The sequence below is a fragment of the Gekko japonicus genome, unplaced genomic scaffold (genome assembly GCF_001447785.1).
Source record: "Gekko japonicus isolate JY-2015 unplaced genomic scaffold, Gekko_japonicus_V1.1 scaffold188, whole genome shotgun sequence".
NCBI classification, from domain to species: Eukaryota; Metazoa; Chordata; class Lepidosauria; order Squamata; family Gekkonidae; genus Gekko; species Gekko japonicus.
The window spans coordinates 1,016,131-1,034,026 of NW_015163098.1; the positions used below are offsets into that span (position 1 = coordinate 1,016,131).

General features: G+C 43.1%; 1 protein-coding gene across 1 annotated transcript in view; it reads left to right on the top strand.

Moving 5' to 3' along the window:
* The window catches only part of ZDHHC17 (zinc finger, DHHC-type containing 17), a 91,738-nt gene that overhangs the window by 65,531 nt on the left and 8,311 nt on the right, over nt 1-17,896 (top strand). The window contains exons 13-16 of the mRNA XM_015406662.1: nt 9,946-10,039; nt 13,228-13,311; nt 15,970-16,127; nt 17,574-17,668. Coding sequence (XP_015262148.1) covers nt 9,946-10,039; nt 13,228-13,311; nt 15,970-16,127; nt 17,574-17,668 — 431 coding nt within the window. The remainder of the gene's footprint in view (nt 1-9,945; nt 10,040-13,227; nt 13,312-15,969; nt 16,128-17,573; nt 17,669-17,896) is intronic.

Consider the following 17,896-nt stretch of genomic DNA (forward strand, 5'->3'; position numbering starts at 1 on the left):
AAACCCTCCAAGCAGAGTTTTTGACTTCCCTGTCACCGAGTCAGTTCAAGCCCGTCTATCACCCTTCCTTCATACTTGGTGTCACATCACCTCGGATGAATGGGTGCTGTCAATCTTGACCCGAGGCTACCGTATCCAATTCCACCAGAACCCCATTACTCCTGTCGTCGTCTCCACACACCCGCCACACCTCCACAGGTGTCCGTCCTTCTGCAGAAGGGAGCCATCGAACAGGTACCACCACACCTCCACGGGTCGGGATTTTATTCCCGATACTTCACAGTCCCGAAGAGAGATGGAGGCGTTCGACCCATTTTAGATCTAAGGGCACTGAACTGTTTTGTAACATACCATCGCTTCCGCATGGTGTCCTTACAGCAGATTATGCCACTCCTACGGAAACACGTCTGGATGGCCACCCTCGACCTCCAAGACGCGTACTTCTACCTCACCATCCACCCCACCCACCGCCAATACCTACGCTTCGCGATTGGACAACAGCATTACCAGTATGCAGCCCTGCCATTCGGCCTCTCCAGCGCCCCAAGAGTCTTCACGAAGACTATGATTGTCGTTGCAGCTTTCCTTCGTCTCCGGGGTATCTCCATTTACCCCTATATCAACTATTGGCTTTTGGTAGCACCTTCCCAAAACGCCCTGGTCCTCAAACATCACCAAGACACTGGCTCTACTAAAAGATCTGGGCCTTCAAGTCAATCAAGAAAAGTCTCAATTGAGTCCAGTCCAAAGAATAAAGTACATCGGCGCTATACTAGACTCCACGACATGCATGGTTTACCTGTCTCAAGACAGAGCGGCAGACATTATTTCCTTAGCCACCGTCATCCGTACACACCCTTCTGTCACTGCCTTCCAAATCCAAAGGCTACTTGGCCTTATGGCTGCAACTACGTCGGTTCTCGTCTTTGCCAAACTGAAAATGCACCATTTACAACTGTGGTTCATCCGGAATTACAACCTAGCGAACAATGCTCACACTGTCGTCCTATCCCCCCTCCCAACATACGAGACTCGTTACTTTGGTGGACGGTCCCTTCCAATATCTTCCAGGGAGCACCCTTCCACCCTCCGTCACCCCAAATCACCCTGACCACGGATGCTTCCCTGTCGGGATGGGGTGCACACATGATGGGTCTGTGTGTCGGGGGCAAGTGGAACACCCACAAGCAAGGTCGACACATAAACTTCCTGGAACTGCTCGCAATTCAGTTCGCGGTCACGAGTTTCCTACCAATAATCAAAGGGAAATGTATTACCGTCCTCATGGACAATACCACACTCAGTTACATAAACAAACAAGGAGGCACGGTCTCACTACGTCTCTGCAACCTCGCCATTCAGTTATGGGACATTTGCATTGCTCACAACATTTTTTTGGTAGCCACACACATCCCAGGTCACCTGAATGTGCAGGCAGATCATTTAAGTTGAGCAAGGCTCAGTCTTCACGAGTGGGAGATGAACCCGTCCTATCTTTTCCTGCTCTTCCACAGGTGGGGATCTCCCCAAGTCAATGTTTTTGCCACCAGAGCCAACAAAAAATGTCCCCCGTTCTCCAGTCAAGGCTGCAGGGACTCACAATCGCTCGGAGACGGTCTCCTTCTTCCCTGGTCCTCAGGCCTTCTGTACCTTTTCCTTCCTTTACCCCTACTTCTGAGAGTGGTACGCAAGATCATCCGAGACAGAGCGGAGACAGAGCGGACTGCTTGTTGATAACACCGTGGTGGCCGAGACAACCATGGTTCTCCACAATCCTCGAGTTGTCAAGGGGAATGTACCACCAATTCCCTCCGGTACAGGACCTCCTCTTCTTGTCAGACTCTCCTCTCCTACATCACGATGTACCACGCTTGAAATTGACGGCGTGGAGAATAACGTCAAAGGTTTTTCGACCCGCGTAGCCAATGTTCTACTGAACGCCAGGAAACCTGCTACGTGAAGGTCCTACCATTATAAATGGCAATGATTCTGTTCTTCCCTAGGTGATGATGCTCCTCGAGCCTCCTCCACAGGCCTCGAGAAATTTTTCCAATTCCTCCTGTCCCTAGCTGACTCGGGACTTTCCCATTCATCGTTAAAAGTTTATTTGGCCGCAATTTCGGCCTACCATGTTCACGTCGACAGATGTACCATGTTTTCGCATCCGCTTTCGAAACATTTTTTAAACATTGTTACACCTCTACCCTCCTATCAAGACTCCTGTCGCTCCCTGGGACCTTCCTCTAGTCCTTCGTCAACTTACGAGGAAACCCTTTGAGCCACTCGCAACTTGCGATATGAAATTCCTGTCTTGGAAGATGGCCTTTCTAGTGGCCATCACCTCTGCAAGGCGAGTTGGAGAAATACTGGCTTTGCGGCATGACACACCTGGGCCGTATGGGTAGGGCGGGATACAAATCCCAAAATAAATAAATAAATAAATAAATTCTTGCCACACAGCGTCCACCTCGTACCGGACATCTCCTTCCTGCCGAAGATGGTGTCAGAGTTCCACCTGCAGGCGGAGGTCTTCCTCCCAGATTTCTTCCCACCTCCGAAATCCCCAGAGGACAGACTATTACATACCTTGGATGTCAAAAGGACACTACTGTTCTACCGCAACAGAACCCGCCCAACGAGACGTGACTCCCAACTGTTCATCTCATACGCACCAGCGAGGCTGGGGACTCGCATCATGGCTCAACGCCTCTCAAAGTGGATTGCGGGTCTCATCCACCTCTGCTACTTGATTGCAAAGCAGCCGTTGCCTGGCCCCATCAAGACCCATTCAACCCGGGCTGTTGCGGATTCCACTGCCTTCCTCCAGGGAGTACCCCTGACGGACATCTGCAAGGCTGCTACCTGGGCCACGCCTAACATCTTCATGAGGCATTATGCCCTGGACGTCCGTAAGAACTCTAATACCAACATGGGACGTCACATTCTATCTTCGGCGACGCAGTAAGGACCTGCCAGCACCCTCCAGGTAGGCCACTGCTTGCTAATCTCCCATGGGTGTGAAGCACAGAGACCACGTCAAAGAGAAACAGGTTGCTTACCTGTAACTGATGATCTTCGAGTGGTCATCTGTGCATTCACAGCACCCACCCTCCTTCCCCACTGCTGTCAGCTTTTACATTTTCAATAGGGGTTGATTTGCGGCGGTTCGAAGGAACTGGTGGGATGTCCGCGCCCACCCCTCTCGGCATGCGCGGTGGGGTTCCTGCACATGCGCGAGGGACTGGGCGCGAAAATCCGTTAAAGAGCTTGCTACAGCACCAATCGATCCAGCGTGTGCGCACTAGGTCCCATGGGTGTGAATGCACAGATGACAACTTGAAGATCATCAGTTACAGGTAAGCAACCTGTTTTTCACCTTACGAACACCTAATGAATGTAGTTTAAAGTTGTGTGTAAATGTGAAGTACAAAGTATAAAAATGCTTCTATCAGCAATTGCAGATGTACTTTGGAGCTGGATTATAGATTTTAACAGTTTATGCTAGAAGCAGGGCTGTAATCCTGGTTACCTGCAATATGAGGAGTACAGTTGGAGAATCAACCAAAATGTTCAAACAGCAACAAAAGAAATGTGTTCACAAGATACACTGTTGTGATGAGAATACAAATATTCATTATTACTTAGATTCACATAATTCAGGTCTGTAAAGGTTTATAAAAGGCTTATATATTTTAGGAATTATTTAGCATTTAAATGGTATTCTTAAAAAGGCTTATACTGTGTAGGTACATTTCTATTCTGCTTAAAGATCCTTAACAACTGAATGTTAGTTGGAAGAGAAATATTCAGCTTACTTTGAGACAGAATAAGATAGGCTTGATTGTCTTTATAGAGTTGTCAGTTTGTGGCACTGACAGCTTTATTTTGTTCTTCAGACACAAATTTGTTTCTTCTTTGATAAATGTACAGCTTCAAAACAATGAAAAGTTAAATATTGCTGATGTCATTCCTAAGACAAAAAGGGTTTGGTGCTCTGAGATCTGTTTTGATGAAATATTTTCACTTACAGTTATGCAGTAGTGAGTCTTGTTCATCTGTGGCATACAAATTAGTTATGCAATCACTCATTGTGAGTAATTATTTGATCTTTAGATCACAATAAACAGTAAAAATCTCCACAAAGCCTCATTACTTGCTAGGCATAGTTGTTTTCCTCATCAGTAAAGTCTTAGCTATTTCAGTCTGTAGATAATAGGTGTTTTTTTAAATGTTGGTAACAAAATGAAAAAAAAATGCTTGGGAAACTCATATTCATGAGGGGCTGTGTTTGGCCTTCTGCAATTAATGGTCAAACTAGACATGATGTTAGAGAGTAGTGATTAGGATCTTCAGTTTTTTAAAAGGAATTAATTAGTATCCTTTGAAGTTCAGGGAAAAGTCTCTGGGGGAAGTGATTTGAAAGCTTTCCTCCTGTGCCTTTTCTCTACTTTAAAGAAATTGCTCTCCTTTCCAGTTGAAATCAGTTCACTAGTGGGAGCTGCAGTATCTGGACTTGTCTGTTTAATGCTGAGGAGCTAAAAGTCTGGGATTCATAATGGGGAAGGACTGGCAGGAAAGAGTATGACACCCCCTTCACCCTGCGAACTTTCCCTGATGCCTCATGGGGATGCTAATTGTTTTGTTTTTTGAAACCTGCAAGAATCCTGATCCTAAGACTTTCTGCCTCCTCTCTAGTTTAAATCTAAGACCCTGTGGACCTCTGTACAACTGCCAACTGCAAGCTGAATATCTCAACTGTATGCTAGTCGGGAGGAAAGCGATGACAAACCAAAACAGCATGATAAAAAGTAGAGACATCACCCTGCCTACAAAAGTCCGCATGGTCAAAGCAATGGTATTCCCAGTAGTCATGTATGGCTGCGAGAGCTGGACCATAAGGAAGGCCGAGCGCCGAAGAATAGATTCTTTTGAACTATGGTGCTGGAGAAGACTCTTGAGAGTCCCTTGGACTGCAAGAAGATCAAATCAGTCAATCCTAAAAGAAATCAACCCTGTCTGTTCCCTGGAAGGCCAGATAATGAAACTGAAGCTCAAATACTTTGGCCACCAAAGGAGAAGGGAGCACTCACTGGAGAAGACCCTGATGCTGGGAAAGATTGAAGGTCAAAGAAGACGGGAACGGCAAAGGATGAGATGGTTAGACAGTGTCATCGATGCAACGAACATGAAATTGAGCCAACTTCAGAGGACAGCGGAAGACAGGAGGGCCTGGCGGGAGCTGGTCCATGGGGTCGCGAAGAGTCGGACTCGACTGTGCGACTGAACAAAAACAACATGCTAGTCGGTCCTTAGAGAGTGTGTGTGTGTGTGTGTGCGCGCATATACACACACATACACACACACACACAATAAAAATACACAAGTCCAGTTAAGTTGATCAGAATAGGGATAGTTAACATGTGGAAGGTGATGGTCAGAATTTTGCCTGCTGGTCCTAACTTTGATCTGCTCTCATGATGTTCTGCGTGTAGCCTGATTGTTAGGGGAGTTTTCAAAATTCCAGTATACCCCCCCCCCTTCCCAAATTATTTCCAGGAGAGAGAAAAAAATCACTCAAGGCTTTAGGCTACCAGAGCATGCAGTTTTAATAAGATGATCATCCTGATGTAAGCAAGAAACAAAAATCAAGCTGGCATACTGAATAAGATTCAACATTCTTCTTTTATAGGATAAATTAGACAAAAGGTCAGGATCTAGAATTCCAGAAGGAGATTTACCAGTTCCGTCCTTAACCCCAATTCACTTTTACTACCCTTTGAGTGTACACCCTGCATTCTTTCTAGGAAGACAGAGAAAACATACCCTCTACACATTTTTTTCATGGGAAATAAGGATGGAACAGACCCTTGAGTGAGATAAGGTTGCTTAGCAATCAGCAGGTCAAAGAACAGATTTACAGTGGGGAAGTTAGGGGGGGATCAAGCCAATGCAGGTTCACAGTTTAGAAGCTATTATAAAAATAAAATATGGCCGCGGTCACATGTAAAAGAAGCCACACAAGGGAGACGGAAAACAGACGGAGTTTCCGGGCGCGATCTCACCAGCACATCTGGGAAGCGTAGCACTCCCGTGGCTCAACCGAGGCTTCCAGCCGAAACTGCGTGGCAAAAAACTAGTACCTTGGAGGTACTAGTTTCCTGAAACTCCGGGGCAAGGGCGGGCGTCTGATCGCGTTTCTGGTGGCATCCGGCGCCCGCCCATGTCCCCTTGCAAATAAGGTGTTTTTTTTTTGTCCAAGTCTCTGTGGATGCGCATGCGCACCCACCGAAGCATGCGCATTTGTCATGTACACAAAAATAAAAAACAGTTTGCCGCGGCGCGCGCTTCTTCGTTGCGCGCCGGCTTGTCCTGTGATCGGCACCTCTCCCTTGCCATGGAACCTCCACGGTACCTCCACAGAACCTCCACAGGAGGTCTGATCACGTAACTGCGCAGTAGTTTGCCCCAGGGCAAACAGCCACGCTTCTCCTCTGCAGTTTCCTCCCCGTGTGGCAGGGGCCTATCTTAACATTTCCCCCTTTGAGCCTATGTTGACTCATAATTTAGAAATCATAGATCACAAAACACATCTTCTTTGCTAAGGACCTCCATGTACATTCTATTTGTGGGGTGGCTGTGGGTCTGAGTAATAATGTTGGTGTAGGTTTTACATAGTATAGGGAGATAGCAAATAGAAAGAAACAGCAGGTGAGCACACGTCTCCTTACTCTCTGGCTCAGTCATTTGTAATGGGGTTCAGAGTGATATGTATGGGTGTATAGTCTTTGACTTGCCACTTCTGATCTCTGGAGGCAGGAACCCGTGTAGTCCAAGAAAGATTCTGTGAATTTGAGCTCTTTGTCCCCCTTCCCCAGGAGAAAGTCTGGTTTGAAGGGCCGAGAATCCCTCTAGATCAGGTTGCTCTATTTCCCTTGTTGCAGTTTCCCACTCCTGCGTTCGTCTTGGGGATTGGTCTGGTGCGTGGGATGCATTGATCCAGGAACTTTTCTCTGCCACTCAGATAGCTGTGTTGGTGATGAGCAGAACCTAGTATGAGCCTTCCCACTTGGGCTCCAAGGCTGCTTTCTTTCTGTATGCTTTCACCTAGACATAGTCTCCAGAGTGGATGTCTATGGGAACAATCTGAAGATGTAAAACCTGATCATGCAATGCTTTCAATACTCCACTTAGTTGTAACATATATTTAGTCATATCAGTTGAAAATTCTGAGATAGTCGTTCTGTGTGTTGGTTCATTACCTATTAGGGATGGGCACGAACTGGCTGACGAACCAGAATTCATCATGAATTTTGGCCTGTTCAGGGTTCATGAACTGAAGAGCCCGGATGAACTACCACAAATTTTGGTGCAATTTGTGGTGGTGCATGACAGTTTGTGCAGAGCAGAAAGCAGGTATTTACCCCTGTGTTCTGTTCTTCACAAGAAATGACTGAGTAGCTGGGTCCTCCCCATTGCTCAGCTGTTTGGTTTAAATGGTTTTTCATGGGAGCAGAAAGCAGGGTTTAAATGGAAGGGATGAAGTGCCTTTCTACTGACTACGTCTCCCCATAGCCAGGAGAAAGGTGGAAAGGAAGTCCCTTCCTGGGGAATCTCCCCCTTTTTCTGCTGGCTTCTATTTTTGGGCTTTCTTCTGCAGTCTTTTTAAAGTTTAAAGGGACTGCAGAAAACAGCCTGAAACAGCTATGCAGCAGGGAACACCTCTCTGCCACACAGCTGGTTTTTGCACTGTTTTGCAGTCCCTTTAAACTTTTTAAGGGACTGCTCAAGACAGCCCGAAACAGCTGTGGTGGAGAGCAAGCTACTCCCTGTTGCTCGACTGTTTTAGGAGCTTTCTGCAAACACAGCCGAGACTTACCTGAAAGGCCGGATTGCTGCGTGGGCAAAGGAGGGCTGGAGGAGGTCTTCCCCCCCCCCTTTTGGTCTAACGGCAAGCAGAGGCAGGAAACTGGGACAACCGCATTGGCTGACTCCACGCCAGCTGGGGGGGAGGGAAAGCTGATTGGTCTTGAATTTGGCAGGCTCTATGCAGTGATGACGTAGCGCCAGCCTGGGAGATTTAAGCAGCGCTGCCAGTGAATCGTGGTAGTGCGGTTTTCGTCGGATACCCACCCACCCTCCCTGGATTTAAAAAGTTTCTCTAAGTTTGCTATTGTCACAGTTGGTGGTTTGGCACATCTGGGGTGGATCCTTTTTGGGGAGACGGGCCTGCGTGTCCACCTCCCCCTTTTTGGGGACCCCCTTAAGGGGGCTGGGGGTTTGAGCCAACATGCAGTAGGCCCATCTCGGGGGCTGTGCCAGGCTCACCCCAGGTGTCAAATTGGTACCACACAGAGGCATCTGCCCTTGTGATACCACTAGTATTTGTCACTCCAGGGCTTTTCCCTCAGCAGGCGGGCTGAGAGACGTGGTCATTGGGCGGCAGGTGGGTCGCTCGATTTTCTAGGATCCACCCCCATGCTTCGCCAATGCTCCTTGGTTTGTAATCAATAAAAGCTGTGGCCTGTTCTTTATTCCAAAATTGTTGTGTGGTGTGTTTATTGTGGTCCTACCAGAACTGACTGGCTGCTTGTAAAACTTTACTTGGGGGCCATTCAGGATAATGCAGCAAAGTGTCTTTAACCTCTAGGAAAAGAGTCTCCCTTTCGAGGCGGGCAGCTACTCTGCTGGCAACTGACAACTGCCCCTATGGAGTTTGTGGTTCGATCCACCTTACACCCAGAGGTGACAACAAAACTCAAACACAAGCATTCAGTCACACAATCACTCACTCTAAAACCCAGTTTACAAATATTTTCCCATAGACTGCCTGCTCTGTTAGCCTTGCAAGCAGGCCACTAAATATGTTGTTGTTGTTCAGCTGCACAGTCGAGTCCAACTCTTTGCGACCCCATGGACCAGCTCCCGCCAGGCCCTCCTGTCTTCCGCCGTCCTCTGGAGTTTGCTTAATTTCATGTTCATTGCATCGATAACACTGTCTAACCATCTCATCCTCGTCTTTTACCTTCAATCTTTCCCAGCATCAGGGTCTTCTCCAGTGAGTGCTCCCTTCTCATTTGGTGGCCAAAGTATTTGAGCTTCAGCTTCAGTATCTGGCCTTCCAGGGAACAGTCAGGGTTGATTTCTTTTAGGATTGACTGATTTGATCTCCTTGCAGTCCAAGGGACTCTCAAGAGTCTTCTCCAGCACCATAGTTCAAAAGAATCTATTCTTCGGCGCTCGGCCTTCCTTATGGTCCAACTCTCGCAGCCATACATGACTACTGGGAATACCATTGCTTTGACCATATGGACTTTTGTTGGCAGGGTGATGTCTCTACTAAATTTAGGAGATGCGAAAAACTTCCAGAAGCCTGAAGTTGTGGAGGATGGGATGCAAAGGAGGGAGAAAGTTCACCTCAGCCAGCAGTTGAATCCCGCATCCTCTGCCCAGGTCCTGCTTTCATCCACTGCCAAAATAATCTCTCCAGATCTCGGTGGAACCTCCAATTCTATTAGGGGAGTTTTCAAAGTCCTAATATAACACCCCCTTTCAAACCTGGATTGTAAATGCACATATACACATGTGCTCTGCAAAAGTCAGGTTCCCAAGTCATGCAGAGAAACCCAGCAATGTACAACTTTTACACACACACATAGGCTTTGTGTAGAAGAATGTGCTGAGATCAGAATTGGGATTAATGGGCACAACAGTGCTCCCTTTGCATTGATGAATCCTTGTTTTGATTTGCTGTGCAGTTGATTCGCTGAGAGGTGAATGAGTGATGTCCACACAGACGGTTGGAATGTGAAGACCCAATGTTTACAGATTTTATGACCCATCACATTTGGATTCTTAACAGCACTTAATACAGGAAAAGAATAAAAGTAACAACAAAACTATGTTATATTTTTCACCTATAAAGCTTATTTTACTTGTATCAAACAGATACGGAAACCAGTGAGGTCCAAACATTGCGGTGTGTGCAATCGATGTATAGCCAAGTTTGACCACCACTGCCCCTGGGTTGGTAACTGTGTAGGTAGGTACAGATTAGTAGTACAAATGTCCAATGTGTTAGTCTTTCGGTATCAAATCATTTCTTGCAGAAGATTTGCATTATGGAATTTCTGTTTGTGTGTTTGCTTGTTTGTAATCATAACATTGTTCCTCAGTTTAAAATTCAGTGTGATGTGGTGGAACTATAGCTCAGTAGTAGAGCATCTGCTTTGTATGCAGAAGGTTCATGTTCAGTCCCTGGCATCTCCAGTTAAAAGGATTAAGTAATAGATGATATGAAATGTCTCTGTCTTGAGTCCCTGGAGAGCTGCTGCTTGTCAGAGTAGACAATACTGACCTTAATAGATGGGGATATAAGGCATGATCATGTGTTTTCTAGTGTTCATTTCATGTTAGGACAGACCCCTGCCTCTTCCTTACTCCCAGGCAGATTTTTCCACCAAAACTGAGTCACCCTTAGGTAGCGACACGTGTATGTCTTGTCTTAATAACCTAAACTGTCCCACCCTAACACAGATAATTGTTTAGGCTATTGACCCAGCACAAGAACTTGAGGGAAAATACAGGAGCTGTCTTGTCTTATTATTAAACCCTTCTGACATGGCACTTGATGCAGAGTAACTTTCAAAACACAATAAAGATTTTATTTAACAGGCAGGGTGTGTGTGTGTGTGTGTGTGTGTGTGTGTGTGTGTATGATAAATATAAAAGAGATTTAGAAATGTTGAGGTAATATATACATTCTTGAGAACTTAGAATATATAAGAGAGTGTGGCTGTAGCTTAATTTCAGAGTTTTCTAGTTATTTTCAGTGAGAGATACTTGGCTTTAGTATATTATAGTAAAACACAGCTTCTTAATAGAGTTTCCTGGAGAATACCTCATTCTTAGAGTTTTTAGATTTCTCCATTTGAAATCTGGTTTCTCACTTCAGAAATTTTACTAACTCCTGAGGTGTCCACAGTTTATTCCCTCTACTACAGACCCTGGGTTCTCCTCAGAGCACAACTTCTTTTACTGACAGGAATTCTTCTTCTTTTTCCTAAGAAGTAATAACCCTTTTCTACCTGGCTTGATTGGGAGTTTCAGCCTAACTGCCCAGTCACCCTTGCCAAATCTGTCCTCCAGTACTTTTGTCTGTGTAAAGAAGAAGAAGAAAAGAGATTGGATTTATACCCCACCCTTCACTACCCAAAGGTGTCTCAGAGCAGCTTACAAACTCCTTCCCCTTCCCCTCCCCACAACAAACACCCTGTGAGGTAGGTGGGGCTGAGAGAGCTCTGACAGAAACTGCTCTTTTTCAAGGACAGCTCTTATCAGAACTACGGCTTGCTCAAGGTCATCCAGCCAGGTGCAAGTGGAGGAGTGGGGAATCAAAGCCGGTTCTCCCAGATAAGAGTCCAAGCACTTAACCACTACACCAAACTGGCTCTCAGTCTGTAGCTTTCTGGACCTAGAATCTCCCTCAGATTAGTTCTAATACTGTTAGGGCAAAGGAGTCTCTTCTCTCTGTAGAAGAATCTTTCTGACTAACCCTGTCAGAACACTGACTCCTGTTATAGATGAAAACCTAAAGATGTCTCTCTGACGACTGACAACTGAACTCTTTTCCCTTCAGAACAGCTATTTATTTTCTCTCAGCTGATGCTGGCCAGTCAGAGAATGTGTAGAGCAGCCTATCAAGTAAGCTCTCCACTCAAGGGAAGATTAACTTCTTACCTCCCATGCTCTCTGAACTAGCAGCATTTTAAAACCTGCTTTTCATGTGCAATCCATCACACACGTATTCACCATTGCTGTCAGACTTGAATATACCACACTTTGTATTTTTTTAATATAGTTTGTGAAATATATTAGCCCAGGTAAAGCACAATCCAGCCAACCGATTGCTTTCATGCTTGCTGACTGGTAGGATTTGGGCAGGGCTCTTTTGACATGAACTAATGCAAAACATGCAGCAGGATGCCAGTGTGTTTTGAAATGGCAGTTGCTCAGTGCTGCCAGTGCCAGTTAGGAAGAGACCCTGAGAGTGGGAGTAGAATCCAGGCAACATGCTAAAGACCTCATACTACCCGCCATAGAAAACCAGTTATAAGTGCAACCACTTTGAGCTGTTAGGGCTATGCAAATGCACTTAATTTTAGATTGTTGTGTTCTTAATTGCACTCAACTGAGAGTTGGGGGGTGTCTTTCTCAAACGCACAGCTTTGTTCCAATAGTGCTTGGCAATTGTATTGTCTTTAAACTGGCAATTGCTAATACACTTTTTAATATTAAGTGGTAAATTATAACAGTGTCATAAAATACAGCAAAGCTACGATTTAGGGATGTGCATAAAGTCCCTGGCTTGCTTCCTTTTTTCAGGTTACAGAATGTCATATAATAGAGAAAAGTGGTGGCTTTGTCATTTAAAAGGGAAAGCAAGAAGATTTGCTTTCTTTTGCTGCTAATAGTTCTGAACTGGACAGACAATTGATATGGCTCCATACAAGGCAGCTTAAATGGATCATGATATAGTCTTAATATCTTGTCAAGCAAAAGTGTTGATGTTACCCTAAATAGTCACAATTTTAACCTAAGTCTCATTTCAAGGTAAATTTAGCACTATGTGGTGAAACATTTGAAAAAAGCAAACAGATTTCAGTAATAGAAGCCAGAGGGTTTCTGCACATCCTAATTTAACTGTTTGTAATATCATAGGCCCAATGAAAAGTTTGCATAGCGTAATTAGGGGAAAATGTTCTTCACAGGATTGTCAATTTCTTCTTGAAGCAAATATGACAAATATAAAACTTCAGTGTAGGTTTTTGAGTTTGGTATTTGGAGCACATCCAACCGGATCCTTCACATTGTATTGTCATCTCAGTGGTAATGTTAACATCGCATTTTATATGTAGAAGAAACTAATTTTGTTTTGGAGGAGAAAGACTGCTGGGCCAAAGGGTCTGGCTTGCATTGTGTATTTATGCTGATTTAGGCAGACATCTGCTTCTCTTCTTGAATACTTTGTTAACTCTTTCCTTGGAGAGGCTTGTGGTTTATTTTCAACCCATGAAATGAACTCTGCTGGCCCATTGAAACCAGATTGTTTTTTTCTTATGGCAGGAAAGAGATGATTACATCTTACAAAAATACCTATTTAAAACATCGCTCTGGTTTCATTACCTGATTCTTTAAAAAGATGTCATTTATTTTCATTTTTGTCCTCAGGAGCAGGCAACCATCGTTATTTCATGGGCTATCTGTTCTTTTTACTCTTCATGATTTGTTGGATGATTTATGGATGCATTTCTTGTGAGTATAATGTCTTGAATCATTTCATAAATGCCTAGTTTAACTCCTAATGTATCTGCAGTTGAAATGTTCTTACATTTTAACATTGAACTATACCCATGATTGTCTAATAGATTTTTTTCTTAGTAAAGAACACTCATTTTGAAACATTTGTGTACAGTTAGCACTCTTCTGTACTAGCCTCTGTGAACTCTTGATTAGAAGAATGATGCAGCCATGGATTTCCAGTCTGCTGTGGTGCTGTCAGCTGCGTCTTGGGGAAGCTCCTGAAGACAAGCTGAACTGCTCTGTGTGTGTGTGTGGGGGGGGCACTGGAATCTACCAGACCCTAAAGAGACCCTTGGAGGGGACCTCTGAAGCTTGGGGGTGCCTTTTGGGGGGCGTTCCTCGTGGTTGCAGCCAGGAGTTGAGTGCTCTGAAGAGAACCCTTTGCCCCCCACAGAAGCGGATGCCATGATTCATGACAGTTAGCTATGGCACTGGAACATAACAGCATGGACTTTTAGACTGAAAACTACATTCTGCTTGTAACATCTCGTCTTTGAACTGTGAGTTATTGCCTAAAATAAGCTCTTCTGGCTTTGCCTGAATTGCAGTCCCAGCTGCCCAGCTCAAGAGGATTTGGAGGGGAGGGGGAGTTTGGCAGATGACTCCTCCCTCAAGAGCGGCTTTCACACGAATTCTGAGTACAGAGACAGAGTTAGCCAAATTGGAATTTTATCTGGATATAGTTGCTCAGAAGAAGGAAGTAAACAGAAAGAGGACTTGCTTCTTGAACGTCTTTGAACACCCCTTTATAATTATTTATCGGGAATAAATATCTTCCTTGGCTTTGAAGATTTGTTACATTGTTTATGTGCTGGATGTCAGAAGATAGATAAGATTAGATAGATAGATAGATAGATAGACAGATTGACAGATTGATTAGATAAGATAAGCAGTTCCTTTCTCCTCCTTTCTACCATTTTAAATGGAAATGTGAGCTTGGGACTATAAAGACAACTTTTTTAAAAAAGTTTTTGCTGTGACTCTGCAAGGTCTGTGGTGATTAATCATCCCATTATCTGTTTAGACTACAGGAAGGGACAAAGATACTCCTTGCTAAGAAACTATGCATACTTGTATTTAATGCTGGAGCCTTTAACTCTTGACTTCCCTGTTTCAAAGTAACTGCAAGTATGCCAATACAAGAAGCATTGACAGAACTACAACATAATTTGCAATCTATGTTTCAGTCAGCTATTGGACTACCTTACAATGTTTTGGCTCAGCTAACAGAACAGATTAAAAATTTAAACGTAGAAGTCATGGAGTTGAAAAGGGAAATGAATGTTTTTCAAATCCAATCAGTAGAAATGGGAGTTGAAGAAATGGAGAGAGCAGGATATTTGCTGAGACTACAGAATGGTTCCAAGCAAAAAGGAGAAGACTGAAAAACAGTGGTCATAGAAGATCTTCCTTCGCAGAGAAAGAGGAGTTTGAGGAGATTGTAAGAGAAACTGACTTGATTGATAGAACCAATACAACATATGCCAAGAGAGGTTCATACAAAATACATAAAACATGTAGTAAAATAGAAGATAAAGCTTTGGTAGAGGGTGAGAAATGGGAGGAGAATGTAAGAGAAATTGATTTGAACTATAGAGCCAATTTAATTTTTGTATATGTAAAATTCATAAAGCATGTTATAAAATGGAAGAAGATCTGATTAGATACATTAGTGGCTATTAGCCACAAGGTATAGATAGGAACTCTCAGGCTGGGGCAAGTGATGCACTGTATTCTTGGTGCTTGGAGGGGGGGCAACAGTTGGAGGACTTCTAGTGTTGTGGCCCCACTGCTGGACTTCCAGATGGCATCTGGTATTTTTGGCCACTGTGTGACAGCGTGTTGGACTAGATGGGTCATTGGCCTGATCCAACATTGGCTTCTCTTCTGTTCTTATGATTAAAGACTGTATGATTAATTTGATATAAAACTTAGATTGTAATATTGCCTTTTCACAATGGAGTAAATTGTGGAGAGAAAATCTGAAAATGACTAAATTTGAAAGAGAACTTGTAAATGAGGTTCTACAGATGGTTCTTAACATTAGCTAGATTACACAGAATGTATAAAGATAAGCTAATTATTTGCTGATTGCGTATTAGAAACAGCTTTGTAGATTGTATTACCTTCTAGATCAGAATTCTATCTTTTTAAACTCTCTAATAGACTATTTTGGCAAACCAAAGACAATTTATAATTTAGGTTTTTTGGAAACCTAATAATACCTGTTGAACAAGATTTACCAGTGAAGATCTTAGAACATCGATTTTGAAAGAAGATATACAAAGAAATGAACTTTTTAACATTGCAACATGAAGAATCCTTTATAAATCTTTGTAATCTTTATAATCTCACAGTCTGTTATACTGTAATGGGAAATGATAAGTAGAGAAGATATGCATGCAGAAGACATTATTTTTGCTTCTTCCCCCTGCTACTCCTGTATATCTTTAAAAACTCAATAAAATATATATTTTAGAAAGAATGATGCAGCCATTACTGGTAAGTTACACTGTCTAAGTGCTGGAAGTTGCAGTGTTTAGGGCAAAGAAGAGAATTAAAGGGTTCAGAGAACATCTTCTAATTCCATCATATTTTCTTTCTTTTCAGACTGGGGAATCCACTGTCAGACTAGTTACACAGTAGATGGATTTTGGACATATATTACTCAAATTGCCACCTGTTCACCTTGGATGTTTTGGATGTTCCTGAACAGTGTGTTTCACTTCATGTGGGTGGCTGTGCTGCTAATGTGTCAGATGTATCAGGTAGGGGAATACACTAAACGTGAACAGTGCAAGTAACAGAAACAAACATGAAGGGTTTCTGAGCACTAGGACTAAAAAGGTTGGTTATTCAAGATATATGCATTCACAGGGATTCTTTTTTCTACAGATGAAAAGCATATGTTAGAGAGATGTGCATATACTGTGTGCCCTGACTACTTTTCAATGGTCTATTTTTAACTCTGAAGCCAAGCGTAAAACTTAAAACACCTTATTTTCCAAATCTACATATGGCATCAAAATTAGGGTCCGCATTTGGTTGGTATATAGTACAAAAATAACCTTGCTGTTTTCAGAAGAACTTTCATACAGCTGTTAACATGAATGATGATGAAAGGCAAGGACGAAATTGTAGAAAAGACTGTGTACTGAATAAATATTAAATGCAGGTGCTGTGCTGGCAGGTTGCATTTATGAAACATTCACTTTTTGCACACCTGAGTTGAGATCTTGTCCCATAATGATCTGAGCCTGTGAGAATTTACTGTAGAGACTGATCTAAAATTGCTGTTCATGGCATTCCATTCATTCAGTTTTGAAGACCATGTTTTACGTGTTCCTTTTTGTTTTAATAATAAGGATTGTCAGTGTCAGATTTTTAATTTTTGTCTCTTGTAACACAATGCATTATGCAAGCTAGTTGTAATTGTAATCTAGAGGTTTGTTTAAATCTTTAAAGCACAAGGTGGAATGCTTTGTAGAATAGAAATAGGAGAATGTTAACAAAATACAATGATGGTAAAAGGAAATAGAATGGAGGTTTTTTATGCACCACCCTGGTCTGTAGTTATTGCTTAATCGTTATCTGAATTGACTCTGTTTGTTTCTCCCCTGTAGCTATGGTTCAGAACAGGGACTAGTGTAGTTCCTGTGTACACAAACTGGAAAGCATTATTTTCCATTATAAGATACAGAACCAAACTAGATGTGAAATAGGAAATCTATATTTAGGATCTCATTTGATATGTTCTTTAGTTATGAAAGAAAAGTTGCGGCTCTCTTCAAGTACTTCAAAGATGGGAAAGTGGCACTGGGATGTTTACCCTTTCTTTTCCTTTACACTACGCAAAAACCTCCCTTCCCTGAATCTGCAGTCCTTTTGCATTAGTGGAATGGACAGACACAAATGCTGTATTTGTCTTCTTCTTGGAACTAATTGCAGGTTGTGGGATGAGTTACCTTTTCACTGGAGAAACAGTGTAGATTAGTACAGTGGCCCATAGGAGGTTCTAATCACAGATCTACAGTGTGATGCCCAGTTGAGTCCATATACAGAAACATTGTGTTTCCTGATTTCACTCTTTATGATCACTGTTTCTCAGAAGTACCTAATTCCCTAGCAAATAGTTAAATTCTGTTTTCTGTGGTTTGTATATATGAGATTTCACAGATTTTAAATACCTGTTTGCTCTTTTCCATTATCCCTAGATCTCCTGTTTAGGTATTACTACAAATGAAAGAATGAATGCAAGACGATATAAGCACTTTAAAGTTACAACAACATCCATTGAAAGCCCATTTAAGTAAGTATATAAGTGACCAAACACATAGAAATGCATATTTATGCTAATGATATGGATAACCTTCATATCTATTTGCCATAGTGGATGGGACATGATAAATGTATATATGGGGTGCTTTTACACATGCTAGATAATGCAGTTTCAATCCACTTCAGCAACCGTTTGCAAGTGGATTTTGCCATTTCACACAGTAAAGCCCAGATGCAAAATGCATTGCAAGTGGATTGA